At 36.0% G+C, this 15,058-nt stretch overlaps 1 protein-coding gene across 12 annotated transcripts in view; it reads left to right on the top strand.

The window, feature by feature from the left end:
* AFF1 (ALF transcription elongation factor 1) overlaps window positions 1-15,058 on the top strand; it is a 168,134-nt gene that overhangs the window by 122,070 nt on the left and 31,006 nt on the right. For all 12 annotated transcript variants that reach the window (XM_072622540.1, XM_072622538.1, XM_072622537.1 and 9 more), the window contains 5 exons: window positions 2,733-2,819; window positions 7,006-7,042; window positions 8,433-8,484; window positions 13,300-13,357; window positions 13,494-13,531. In XM_072622540.1, coding sequence (XP_072478641.1) covers window positions 2,733-2,819; window positions 7,006-7,042; window positions 8,433-8,484; window positions 13,300-13,357; window positions 13,494-13,531 — 272 coding nt within the window. The remainder of the gene's footprint in view (window positions 1-2,732; window positions 2,820-7,005; window positions 7,043-8,432; window positions 8,485-13,299; window positions 13,358-13,493; window positions 13,532-15,058) is intronic.

Here is a 15,058-nt window from a genome sequence, read left to right as displayed (position 1 = left end):
TTACAGGACAAAAGCGACTCATTGTAAATAGGATCAATTTAAAAAGACACAGGATCAGTCTGCTTATTTCATCCCCTAAGTCTACACCACTGCTCTCTTGATTCAGAAGAGTGTTTTGCTTCATACTTAACCTGAAGAAAATTGATGCCAACTATAAGGAGTTTCTTCTACTTGCTCCTCTACCTCAAATTCCATCAACATATTTTTTCCTACTCTTCTCTTGTCTCAGAAGTGTTTCCCCCTTTTGGACACAGTTAACTGCTAACTCCAACACCTTCTGTGTCCTCTTTATAATCCTTATGTAATTTATAACCTTTATAATCAATCTTAAATCTCTGTGTCCATTGGAATTTTCCCTATCCTCTACTTCTCCTGCATCCTTAAAAAACTCCTTCACTTGACCTGCCATCCCATAACTCCATCGCTACACTCCTAGAAACAGCTGTCTATATTAATTGTCATTCAGTTGAAACTCCAATTTCCATATGACCTTGCTTTCCCCTGCCTCCTCAAACCAGTGGCCTTTTCTCAGAGCTCATGCTTCTTGACCTTTTTGTGGCTTTAGTTATCATGACACTCTTGTTTCCTGGTTCTTTCATACTTACCTGATGGTTCCTTCCCAAGCTGTTCTGCCAGATCACCTTCTTTGTCTCATTTTCTTGCAGTTCCCTCGGGCTTTAAAGGTGTTAGGTCCTCATCCCTCTATATAAAGTTACCTAGGTGTTCTTTCCTCTACATAAGCTTACCTTTTGGTGATCTCATTAGCTTTCATGGATTCGTTCATCTCTGTTGAGGTGATTTCTAAATCCACATGTCTAGCCCTCATCCTGAGTTGTTGTTCTTTACTACTAAAAAACTGTGGCAAGTTCTTAAAGAGATGAGAGTGCCAGAGCATCTGACTTGTCTCTTGAGGAACCTGTATGCAGGTGAGCAAGTAATATTTAGAAATGAACATGGAGCAAATGATTGGTTTAAGACTGGAAAGGGGGTATGGCAGAGCTCTATATTGTCACTTTAACTTACATGCAGAGTACATCATGCAAAATATCAGACTGGATGAAAGAAAAGCCAGAATTAAGGTTGTTTGGAAATAGGTCAGCAGTCTCAGATATGTGGATGATGCCGCTGTGAATGGCGGAGAGGGAAGAAGACTTAATAAGCCTCTTGATGAGGGTAAAACAGCATAGTTTAAAAGCTGTATTGAAGCTTAACATCTAAAAACCCAAGATCTTAGCAACTGGTCCCATCAATTCTTGGCAAATAGAGGGAGAAGAAAGGGAAGCAGTGTCAGATTTTATATTCTTGGGCTCAAAGATCATTGCAAACCATGACTATAGCCATGAAATTGTTCCTTGGAAGGAAAGTTATGACAAATCTGAACAGCGTCATAAAAAAACAGAAATGTCACCTTGCCAACAAATGTTTGTGTAGACAAAGGTGTGGTTTTTCCTTTGGTAATATAGAACTGTGAGAATTGGACTCCAAGGAAAGCTGAATGCCTCAGAATGAATGTTTTTTGAATTGTGGTGCTAGAGAAGACTTTTGAGAATCTCTTGGACAGCAAGGAGATCAAATCAGTCAGTACTTAAAGAAGTTAATTCACTGGAAGTTCAAATACAGAAGCTGAAGCTTAAATAAATACTTTGACCACATAATGAGAGGACAGGACTCATTGGAAAAGACCTTGATCTTCAGAAAGACTGAAGGAAAAAGCAAGAGAGGATGGCAGAGAATGAGATGGATAAATAAGGAAACAATGAATATGAAGTTGAACAGACTTTGAGAGACGGGGGAGGATTGAAGAACCTCCTGACATACTGTGGTACATAGGGTCACCAAAGAGCTGGACCTGACTGGAGAAGAAAAGGAAAGTTTACAAAATACTTCAGAAGGAAGTTTTTATCATTATTCATTCTGTTTAACTTTTTTTTTCTAAGAGTTTTTAACAGTTTTAACTTTCCCACCTAAACTACAAGTTTAGGTCCTAGGTTCTTAGAATAAAATTTAGGAAAAAGCTGTTACTTTGGTAACACAAAAGTCTTTTTTTGGCCTGAAGAAAATAAGTGGAAACAAATTTTTATTTTGTTACATTGTTGTTAAGTAGTACAAGAAAAATAAGATTGTATGCTACTATGTATCAGGGAAGTGACACGTGCATTAACGCTAAAGCAAGCCGAAATTATAGCCAGGAATATTTTTCTTTTTTTGCATGGTTTAAACAGGAAAGTTATGCCATTTCAACTTGGATGTTTCCTGCAAATATAATTCCAGAACAGAATGTATCCTGCCTGATAATACATTTAGTAAGCTGCCGTCATATTCTGTCTGTTATTCTCTGGTTTGCATTTCAGTTAGTTCATCAGTCCAGCTGTTTTAATTTGGGCATATTTAAATATAAATCACTTGTTTAATAGAATTTAGAGACTTTATTAAATTCAAGCTGCATGTAATTAAATCATTATTTTTTGAAAAAGATGCATATGTTTTGAATAACTCATTCTGAATTTTTCCCCCTCTGCACTAGTTTTTATTTGTTTATGCTGAAGATGTTTACTTTTTGTATGTATGATGGGAAACCTATTAAGGTTTTTTGAGAAATGGATCGCAGCCTGTCAGTCAAGGTTTTTTTCTAACAGTAGGACTGCTTTCCTTGCACTTTAATTTTAAATGAATTAAATAAAATACCAGGAAATGTCTGATTTGTAATTACTTTCCCTTCTAATTTTTTTTAGGAAATGACCCATTCATGGCCTCCACCCTTAACAGCAATCCATACGCCTAATACAGCTGAATCTTCAAAATTTCCTTTCCCAACAAAGGTAAAATTTTTAAGCACATTAAAAACTTAGTCTGTTGCTTTAATGGAACATTGGAGTGATACATTGAACAGTAAAAATAAAAGCAAAAAACTCTGATTTCTCGACTAGGGAAATGAGTGACCCTGGGTAAGTCACTTAATCTCTCTCTGTAGTTTTTTCAACTCTAAAATGGGCATGATAGTAAGACCTGCCTTTCAGGGTTGTTGTGAGGATTAAATGACATATTTCTAAAGAACTTAACACACTTCCTGGTACACAGTAGGTGCAATTAAGCACCTTCCTTCTTGCCTGCTTCTATCCCTCTTATCCTTCCCTCCTTCACTTGGAATTTGACATGTTAGTTTGAGGTCCAGTGGTGACCCTGTACAAGTAATTTATTGTCTTTGGACCTCATTTTATTCCTTTTGAAAATGAGGGCATTGGATTAAATTGTTTTAATCCAGCTCTTAAGTTCTATGTGACTTTGAAAAGTCCTTAGGAACAGTTTAAATTCATTTACAAGTAGTGTATAACAATTGTGGCAAATCTTTTCAGACAAATGTTGTATTTTTTAAATTCGATTTTATTTCTTTTGAACCTATCAAACACCAGAAAGATTAAGCATTTCCATCATACGTTAAAAAAAGAACTTTATTTGAAATTATGAGTCTGTTTTCTATTTTAAAGTATGTAACATATTCTAATATATTCAACATATTACCTTTAAAACTGTTCTCCTTGACTATATCCTTATAAACTTGTATTCAGTTTTATGAATTTAAAATAAATCTTTCAGTGGCCTTCTCACCATCACCCAACACTTAAACAGACAAAAAAACACGCTTGTAATAAATAAGTGTAACCAGGCAAGGTACAAATCTACATAGTGGTCGTGTATGGAAATGCATGTCTCCTTAAGTCCTTCATTATAAATGTTCATCACAGTTTCTCCTGTGGTCAGTTATTGCTTTAATCAGAGTTTTTAAGTCTTTCAAAATTGGTTTTATGAATTGTCCCCCTACCTCTGCTCACTCTATATTGATTCATATGTGTTATTTCATGGTTCTCTGAGAACATATTTTGTCATTTCTTAGAGGGCATAATATTACCTTACATCTACATATAATAACTTGTTCAGCCTTTCTCCAATTGATGGTCTCTCACTTTTTCCTTTTTAAAAATTCCCTTCAGGATCTTTCCTTTGAAGTTTTTTTTTATTCTTAACTATTTCCTCCCAGGTATTAATCTTTCCCATCCCCTCCTATTATCATTTATACAAGTACTGTCCTCTTTCTTCTCTTAACTCTGTCTCACCAATGTACACTCTCATTATCTATGGGGGAACAGGGTGTATTCTTAGAGAAATCTGCCAGGGTAATACATAAGTCAAGAAAAGCCATATACATGGGATTACTCACAGCTCTAGACTATACATCTGGATGTCATTAGTCCTTTAAAGAATATTTGTACCACAAGAAACTGCATTTTCCTCTAGCTGTCCCCCTTATTCTCAGTTCAGTTATTTTTCAGTTGTGTCTGACTCTTCATGACCCCATTTGGGGTTTTCTTGGCAAAGATATTGGAATGATTTGCCATTTCCTTCTGCAACTCATTTTACAGATGAGGAAACTGAGGCAAACTGGGTTACATGATTTTTCCCAGGGCCACACAGCTAGTAAGTGTCTAAGGCCAGAACTGAATTCATGAAGATGACTCTTCTCAGTCCAAGCCCAGAGCTCTGTCCACTGTGCCCCTAGCTGCCTTAATTCTACTGTTCTTCAACTAAGCAAATCCTCTTCCTCTTTCAAGCTGACAGCATTATAAACTCTTTTAATATATAATCACCCATAAAAGGTCTCTGAGGGAGTGTTACTCTCTAAATTTAGTTAGCAATCCCCTTTAAGTCTGAGAACTACCCAGCAAATCAAGCTGCCTCAGTACAAAAAAACCCGGGCAGATATTCACTCCCTGGGATCCAGCATCCTCCAGTTGAAGCTTAGATTCCTTTCCTTTAAAGCAGAGCAACTACACAGCGTCTTCCCTGCTTCTGCTTTCCCCTCTCAAACCAAAGAAGGCAGCAGAGAACCACAGGCACTTAAAAATGATTAAACTACTCTATTTTCATTCTGAACTTAACAGATATAAAATAAAATGGACATTTCCAAATACATAGCGGAAAAGAAAATATTGTACATGAAATTGCCAAACTAATATTTATAGTTTGTTTTTCTTTTTTAAATGTCATAAATGCAACATGTAACTTTATTTTTTTATTAATTAAATTATTTTATTTGTTTTCAGTGTTCGACAATTCCTTCCATATATCTTAGATTTTTTTCCCTTCCCTCCCCCTCATTCCCTGTCCCTCCCCACGCCCTCCCTGAGATGGTGTACAATCTTATATAGGTTCTACACTTACTTTCCTATTAAATACAGCAGTGTGTAACTTTAAAAGCTGTTCTGCTTATCTGCCATTCCTTCTCACCTTCCTTCTGTTTTCTTCTGTGCATTTGGAAAAAATGCTCCAATGCTTCCCTTTTCTGCATTTTATTTTCCTTTCTTTTTGGCTACTCTAACATGTACTTAGCTCTCTAACCTCTTGTCCCCTATCACCTACCCAATGAAAACAAGATAAAACTCTTGGCAAAATATGCAGATTTAAGGAAAACAAATGTCCCCCGAGACCAACTTTCAAGATGTCCATCTTCTTCGGTACATTGAACACATTGCCCTGCTAAGGATGCTCCCTCCTCAGCCCTCTGTAATCATAGTTGGTCATTGCAACTTTAAAAGTTTCCCTTCTACACAGTATTGTTCGTACTATATAAATTGTTCCAAATGATTAATTTTCTTTCCGCTAGAGTTTTTATTTTTAAAAGTTCTTGTCCATTTCTTCTAGTTAGTTCTAGTGGAAAACCCACTTTTTTTTCTTTGAGCCTCTACTTATCTCTTTTGTGGTGTGACTTTTTCTAATTTGGATTTTTTGGTTATTTCTGATTCTGTATAGATTCTTTTGAGTGCTTAGTTTCATCTTCTGTTCATTCCTATTTTATTAATTGCTGAATTGGGACTTTGTTCATGGCCCAGGCTCTGCCATCACTTTTACTGGGGTAATGAACCTTGCTGGATTTCAGCACTGTCTTTCTTTGCTGATCTCTATTACAGGTGGGTGACTGTGCTTAGTACCCTGGTAGCTTTTGGCTCCCTTGGACCTTTGAGGCATTGGCTACTAAGATCCAACCTATGTGTGTCCAGTTAGCCACAGGTTTTCTTAAAGTCCTCTGTTCCTGGTGCCTCTACGTAACAGAGTCATGCTGGGTTAGAGTACTCTGTGGTCAAGAGCTAAGAGTGTCCTGCCTTGTGGATTGTCATTGACTTTTTTCTTGGGCTCCTTTTCCTATTGCCTCTAGACTTCTGACTGATTTTTTAAATGCAGTTCTGTGGTACATGACACGACTTACTCTTGTTTCTCATAAAGTTTCTTGAACATCATTTCATCTAGTACTATTTTTGCTTTGACTGGAATGGGTGTATGGGCGTTGCCTGCCTCAATTCAAGCAATCTCATGGGTTTCATCCAACTATTTTATACTTGTTTTTAAAGACTGGTGTTTAAACTATTAAAATATGTGTTTAAAATAGTGTTAGTATTTAATGAAATGTAGTTGTAACTTCTCTATGGACATTTGTACTTTCTGGCTCTTTTTAAGGTAAATCATTGCCTTAAAGTAAATATTAGATAATATTTTAATTTGTATTTAGTGTATTATTAAATTTACTGAATTTTAATTTAACTTTTCCTTGATATTCCCTTTGGGCTAGCATAATAAATTTATCATACTTTGTATTTCCTTTGATAATGAATCCCATGGCATAGTGGTTGCTCTCCATGATTTGTGCCTAGAAGATATATCAGAAATATATCTAATTATGCTCCAACTCAGTTTTCTTTGCACTCTTCTGTTTTCTACTGTATGTAATTCATTTGCATTTTTAAGGTGAAGATTGTTAGTGATTCAAATTTTACAAAATAGCCAAGAAAGCAAAAAAAATGAGCATTTTTATAGAAAATATACGCTATAAAACCACCTCCTTTCAAAAAATGAAATAATTTTTCTATATTAGCCAATAGTATTATGATAGCTTTGTACTTATAAGGTTCATGAATCTTCCTAAAATCATTAATGTGAACTTTTGTTGTTTTCCAGGAATTTCAGCACATCGAATCTGTATTACAGAACCACAGTAAGTCAAACTTTGTAGCACATTGTTACAAAGGGAAATTGACTATCATTGTTTCTGATTGGATTAAATTTATTAGTAAGGTTTCATAGTAGAGATAGAAAATTATTACCTTAGGCAAGGAGAAAAACTATGAATATAAACCCAAATAGTATCTCCTTACTGTCATTTCTCTTTTTGGACGTTGGTCTTTCCCTGTCTTGCTCAAGCTTGCTTGGCTCAGTTGCTTGGCTCCACCAGTGGTTAACACAGAAACTCAGGCCTATTCTGTTTCTGGCCTGGGTTAGTTTTAGCCTTTCCTAGGTAATGTTGTGGTCACCCACTCCTTGGGGCCTTACCGTATCGGTACTGGAATTAATATGGACATCTTTAGGACATTTATCCCTCTTGCAGCTTAGATGTCCCACATTCATGCCATCTACCAAGCTCTGCCTTCCTGAGAGCAGAACCCTGGCCATCTGCCACCATGCAGGAATAGTCCTGCTGATTTGTATTTTATGAGGGATAGCCAGGTATAACCAAGTCAAGTCAATACATATTTACTATGTGCCTACTATATGCCAGGCACTGTTTTTAGCAGTGATTTCTCTTGTCTCTGTGAGTGTTCTTGGACTTTGCTTCATGAGCACTTAAAATTTTAAAGCTTGTTTTCAAGAAAGAGGCAGGTAGCCACAGCTTTTCCCAGACCTTTTTATAAATCAGTCTTGTTTCCTAATCAAGCGTCCAAAAGTCAGCATACACACACGGATATGTACTCCCCTAGATCTTGAAAGGAAAGGAAAACAAAAGAGTAAAAACCTTTAGCAAACTCTCTACTCTCTTTCACTTCCTCCGTTAAATTCACTCGTTTCATTGTTATCAAATTTGCTGCTTTTTTTTAGCTTGGGGGATGGGAAGTAGTAAATGAAACAAGGAAAGGGAAAGCAGAGATGGAGACACCTCAGGGTAATGGATCTAGAGGCTGAGAATATGATATCTAGCGAAGTACTCATGATAATTAAATTTCACTGTGATAGAAAATTGTGATTGTGTTACTATAGGATTTGCTTTGCATTTCAAAAAAAAAGTTAAGTAATTATGGTATTTAAGTAGTCAGAAAACTAGGTTGGCGCCCTGATTCTTTCATTTTGTGACCTTGGCCAAGTAATTTAACTTTTGCCCTTACAACAATAGCACAAATTTGTGTAATTATAATAACCGGTGTTTATATGGCATTGTAAGGTTTTCACATTGCTTTATATACATTGTCATTTTTAATCTAAAAATTGGCACATCACAGAGCTTTGAAACAGACACATTTTTATCACCCATTTTATAGATGTGGTAGATGAGGTACAAAGAATAGTGACTGTTCGTTGGTTTATCCTTAACATATTTCTCTCTCTTTTCACAGAACAGCATGGTACATCTTCAAAAACCTGCTCTAATTCTCAGCCAGCAACATCGTAAGTGTCCCAAGTGTGTTCACTGAGGAAGGGGTTTAAAGGGTATTTTGATGCTGTAGATACTCATCTAAATATATTTAAATATAAGATTTTCTTGAGCCTTTAATTTGGGGTTAACTCTTTGCAATTAGATTGTGATACTATTTTATACTGCTACTCAAAAGATTACTTAATCTCCAATACTTGAGATCTTTTTCTGTCTTGATCATTATAATTAATATATGTGCACTTTTATTTTATAATTTTATAATTCTTCTATCTTTTAAAGCCTAAATATAGTAGTTAGATACTGATGCCTTGTAAGAGAGAGGAAAGGATCACAAAAAGTATATTTATTTTTGGTTTGATTACTTGTGTCAGGCTTAGGATAAAGCAAAGTTAGATTTAAAAAAATTTCTTGAAAGGAAATGGAATTCAAGGTCTTCACCCAGTCATTGAGGAATTTCTACATTTCAGGGCTTATAAACCTCAGAAACATTTTAAGTAACATTGGATTTTAAAAGCTTACATTCATGAGAAAGTACAGTTTCATGGTTGCACATTCTAGGTTTTGTCAGTGATTGCTGATATTAATAGAAAACTTTCAGCAATCACTTGGTCACTTTTGTTGCTTCGGATTCAGCGTTTCATTGGTTAAGGGACTTTTTCTGTCAATGCAGAATAGCACTTGCTTTGCAAAGATGAGTCTTAGCGGGTCATCTCAGGCTCAGCTGAGTGAAATCCTTCATGTGAGTTCCACAATCAGTTGACAACAGCAGACTGGATTAGCAATTAGTGATGGTTCTCATATAGCTCTAGATCAATGGTGCCAGAGTTTTTATACCTACTTATAATCTATGATATTTATAAAACAACTTATTGCTTTGTAATGTTCCTTATATTCCAAAAGCTTCCAGGAAACAAGTGGTTTGACCTAATGTTAAGTTACATACCTTACATCCTTATATACCATAACAATGGAGCAGTAAGAATGAGTCTGTTCTGACTCATGACCAACTTCCTGCTATATCATCCCCCTACAGACAGTTCTTCACAATTTTCTTTTAAAAGAGCTTAAGAAATAATTTTCTAAAAATAAAAAGTATACCAACAAAAAAAGTGTACCATCCAGTAACATCAAATGTGATTAACTTATTCAGCTGTTAACATGCTAAGTAAGACCAAAGAAAACCATATTTGTGCTCTAAAAATTTTGGGACAGGGACAAACCTGATGATAAAGATGAAATAAATTACCTTCAAATTATTAAGCTTCATCTTAAATTTTAAGAGACAGGTTATCGGGGTTAGATGAATTAAGCTGTAGTCCCTTTTATAAAAACAATTAGATGGTCTTTAAAAATGTGGAACTTTTTTGTTTGCTTGAGTAAATTCATATACTTTCAATGTGAATTCCAGTGTACATTTGGGGTTAGCTCTTTGCAGTTAGATTAACTGATACTATTTTATATTGTTGCGGTATATGGCTATATACAACATACAAAAGTAGACCATATATAGACTATTTTTATAAATAGCTCTCAATGGATTTAGTAGTTCAGACTATAATGCCATTGATACAGGTAGGTATTGGTAATATCCATCAAGCCAGCTCCTCATGGGATCTTAGATCAGGAAGTCACATGAATATGTCAAGAAGCCACCAGGGAGCTGGGGGATTGGGGAAGAACATTAGACCCCTGGACTAGTCAGTTCTTGAGGACTGTTTCTTTGCCTATGAGGGAACGATTGAACCTAACCCATAGGGATAGGTGTGGGGGGCAGGGGAGAAGATGAACAACCTTAGCACACAGTGATCCTATCCGAGTGAGGGACAGTCCAGTATGTTTAGACCATGCCATGGAGTACATGCTTGGAAGTAATGTCCAAGAAGAGTAGAAAAATAGGAAGGGGCCAGGTTGTGGAGAACTTTAAATGCCAAAGAAATGCATGTTGGCTTCTTGAGGTAACAGGAAGCCACTGTGGGTTTTATTAAGTAAGTGTGGAGTAGACACGATGTGGTCAAACCTGTTCTTTAGGAAAATTACTTTGGCCACTACATGGAGGATGTATTAGAATACGGAAGGACTGAAGTCACAAAAACCAGTTGGAAGGGTATTATAATAGTACAGGTTGATGAGGTCCTGAATTAAGGTGAGAGAACAGAGAAGGAGGTTTGTAGGAATGATGCTGTGAAGGGAGAAATAACTGGATTTGATAGCTGATTGGATGTGTGGGCTGAATGAGATTGAGCAGTTGAATAACATTGAGCTGTAAACTTTGGTGACTTGGAGGATGGTTTTGCCATTGGTAACGCTGGTGAAGTTTGAAGGAAGGTTTGATTTCAGGAAGCAATAATGATTTTTGTTTTGAACTTAATGGCTTTGATATAGCTATGGAACATTAATTCAGAATGTCCAATGGCTAATTGGAGGTCAGAAAATATTCTAGGGCTAGATGTATATAGATCTGAGAATCAGTTGCATAAAGGTGATACTTGTAGATATATTAATGAGAGCACTCTGGGAAATACAAAAAAAAGCCCTCTGAAATATTTTTTAAAATTCTAGAAGAAAAGAGGGGTGAGGCCTTGGGGAATACATTTTTGGGGGAGAGGTGTAGATGAAGACCTAGCAAATCAGACTTAAGAAGGAGTGTCAGTATGGTAGTAAAACCAAGAAAAGTGTCATGAAAACTCCAAGGAAAAGAGTATAAAAGGGGAAAAAAGTAGTCCTCTGTCAAGTGCTTTAGACAGGTCCAGATTGATGAGGTTTCAGAAAAGGCCATCAGATTTGATAATAAAAGAGATTATGGTTCACTTTGGATAAAGTGATCAGGTTACTGATCAGGCTGGAGTCAGATTGCCAAGGGTTTGGAAGAGAATGAGAAATGTGGGTCAGAGAAGGTACAACCAACTCTGAAAAGGATGGGCCAGGGATACAGTGACATCTCAAGAGATCCAAAAGATTCTATGAGTAAGAGAAAAAGAGGTCTAAAATGAAAGGAAGCTTATTTATTATGGAATACAGATACCAAATGGCATGATGGGAAATTCTATAGTATGATTTTTGTGGGGTGGGGTTGAAGTGGGTGGGAATGAATTTTAGCAGCAAGAATTGAGGAAGTAGGGTTTTTTCTTCAGCTGTCAGGAGTATCGAAATAGGGAAAGTATGAGGGAATGGCGGTATGTTAACCACTGGTGAGGTTTCATTCAACGGTAGAGGATGGTAGGTTTGTCCTTTAAGGCAGGCTTGTGTTTCCCCTGATCCCAGTCCCTTGAGGTCTCATGGGGGCCCCTAAATGCTTAGGAAGTCTAACAGTGTTAACATTTCAGGGACTTCTGGGATTCTGGACTCAAGCAAGAGAAGCATGTATTCTCAGGAAGAAGCTATTTGTTGATTGGCTGTCACATCCTAACAGCTTGTCTATAACTTATCTTATTGGGTTGCCTGGAGCACTGAGAAGTTAACTAGCCATTTATTATCTGTCAACAGCAAGATATATCTGGATCCTCTTGATTTTCAGACTAGGTCTCTGTCCAGTAAGCCACACTTATTGCCTGTCGGTCATAATTAATGCCAAGAAAATTTAGCAGTGGTAGAAATAAGAACAGCAAATACAAATCTGTTCATTCATGTCTATATATGCATGGGGAACTCTGTAGTGGAGAGAGGAGAAGGTTATAAAAGAAACACGTGAGATGGAATTAAAAAAAAAGTTATTATAACCAACTTAGGTCTGAAATACCTGAGATTCCTCTGAATTATCTTGAAAGAAAGTTGGCTAATCTGCTCATCTCTTTTCTCATAAAGATGATCGGAAATGAACCTTTCAAATTGGGATTCTGTTTCTGCCACCTTTACTGTTGATTTGCCTTCTCTTTAATTAGTAGATTTGCAGAAACTAGAGTATCTTTTTTTTTTTAAATGTGGAACTGTCTGCCCATTGGGTAAGTTACTATTTCCTTAAATATTAGATTACCCTAGGACTTTGATTTTATCGTAATATATTTTTCTCACCCCTTTTCCTGCCTTAATCCGTATACAGTATGGCAAAATCCTGTCAGATAGATACTAGACTGAGCTATTTGCCTGTATTTATGTAAGGAAAGTGAAAAATTGAAACAACGGTCTGTTCATTCGAACTTAAATTCTGGTGCTTTTGAGGGAAAAGGTTCTAGTCCTGAGTTCCACAGATTGTTCTCTACCCTGTTCAAAATGACGGAACTGATTCATTTGCTTCTACACTTGACTTGATGACTTTTCCATGAAGAAGGAAATAGTTTACATGTTGATATTTGAATTTACACACAAATATAATTATAGATTTGTAAGGTTTGCACAGGAAAACTGGGGCACTATACATGTTTACCATATTCTTGAAATTCACATAGTTAAAGAATAAATTTCATTTAAATGGTTCACCAGGGCTCTGATTAGTTTTTCTATGGGTCTTACCTCTTTTCCTGTTTTCTAGTGCTTAAATTTCAGTTGCACATGGCAAAATCAAAAACTGTTCTTAGTGAATTATTAGGGAGTGTTTAGCATGTCCCTAAAGTCTTAATGCCATTTTAAACCTTTGAGGATTTAAGAAAAAACCAAATTGACAAACATCATGCTTAGAATATTAAAAGGCACTTTCCCTACTAATAATGAAAAAGAAAGTAGGGACCTTGAGGCTTTTGGCTTCCATCATTGTTAACCTCGAAACAAAGTTCCTATTGCTTGTTTTTAATGTTTACCATAGATACATCATGTAAGTTTTAATAAGATCAGAAATATAGTAGAGATTGTTTTGCAAACTAAAATTTCTGTCTCTGTCTCTCTCCGTTTTCTAGGATGTTAGAAGATGACCTTCAGATCAGCGACAGCGAAGACAGTGGTGATGAGCAGCAAGTAAGTTTTACGTGACATAAAACAGAAATTCCTTTTAAGTCCATATAACTTGCTATGTCCTAAGTTGCATTAACTTAACCAATTCTCTATTTCTTCCCCCAATTTCCTCTTTCCCTGTCTCTTTATAAAAACTTAGGCCTCCGAGAAGCCCCCTTCTTCGTCTGCTCCTGCAAGGTACTGTATTTCCCCTCGCATCTGTAGAAATCTTGATATCCTACAGAAAATGGCCAGAATATATTTTTTTAAATTTTTGAGAGATTCAGCTAGTTCAGACATTCTGTATATTAGTGTCTGTTCTTAGAGTGGGTTTAGGTGAACTGGACAGGGTCTGAGCGCTGTTTAAGTTTAACCTGGTTCTTTTACTGTGCTTGGTTAGTTAGGCTTAACTTGGGAAATTCATTTGTGGGCATCTTTCTTCACTTGACACCCATATTAAACAGTAAAAGATAAAAGAAACCTAGGTTTGTTTTTTTTTTTTAAATAAATACCTTTCAGTTTCTTAATGAGAAAAATTAAAAAGACTTAGTGCACTTCAATATTTTGTTCTGGGAAATGTTTGATAGCCTTTAAGAAAGGGAACTAAATCAGATGACTTGTTACCGGTTCTTTTGAAGCTTGAAATTGAGCCCATGACCTTTCAGACAATTAACTGATAATAAATAAGTGTAAATTAGAGATGTAGCACCTTGGAAAGGAAAGCTCCGAGACTAAAATGAAATTCACTGGTCCCCCTGAAAGAAAAGTCATGACTTAATGAACCAGGTTTACTTAGCATAGACACATAGCTAACATGCCAATAATTGTAGATGATATTTGTAATAATTATCCGATGAAGGCCTCTTAATTTTACATTAAGATCCTGTAACATATTCAGATAGCAACATTATCCATCTGCTTGACGGTGCGTTGTCGCCAGTGGAGAAATCATCACTCTTTCTTTTGATTTAATTAACTTCTAAAAGCAAAGTTTTAAGGTTGGCTGTTGAACATTACGTTTTCTCTCAGAAGAAAATGTGAGAAACGTTTTTTTAAGTCTGTTTGAAAAATGATTTTTTTACCTTTTGAAATTCCTTTAAGAATATTTGGAAGCCTTCAAGATACTGGTTAGTTATATATACCTTGGGGACAACACTTTATTCTTTCTCCTTTGTCACTCTGTTGGTGTCACACACACTGAGTAGTAATGGAATGATTGCTGAATCATCTGCTATTGTTGTGGAAGTTGAATGACTTCAACAAGTGTGTGTGTGTGTGTGTGTGTGTGTGTGTGTGTGTGTGAACACAACCTGCACATTGGACACAGTTCTTGGTCTTTTCATTGTGCAGAAATTGACCTGTTAAGTGACTGGTTTTTCAACTCGTCTTCCAGCGTCATAATATTTACAAATGGTTCTTTATACCATACCATAGTTCTTAGAAGAAAAAAAAACATCAAATGTTAGCACTTTTTTCTTTTTTAAAAATTTGATGTTATTTCAGTTGCCTTAAAAAATAAACATTTTTAATGAATATTAAGTTCTTAGGAATTCTTTAGTAATAAGCTCTTATAATAATGAACTGCCCTAAAAAGGAGTATTTCATTTGTGGAATTCAAATCCAAAGGTTAAAGATCCCAGAAGATCTGGGTTTGTAGCTTACCCCTCACAATTTTTTTAAAGCAAGGACTAGTATTTTCCATTTCCCATATTTAGCATTTGTGTG

Source organism: Notamacropus eugenii, chromosome 7 (genome assembly GCF_028372415.1).
Source record: "Notamacropus eugenii isolate mMacEug1 chromosome 7, mMacEug1.pri_v2, whole genome shotgun sequence".
Classification (NCBI taxonomy): domain Eukaryota; kingdom Metazoa; phylum Chordata; class Mammalia; order Diprotodontia; family Macropodidae; genus Notamacropus; species Notamacropus eugenii.
Note: the sequence above shows the minus strand (reverse complement) of the source record. Positions and strands in the feature narration are given on the sequence as shown.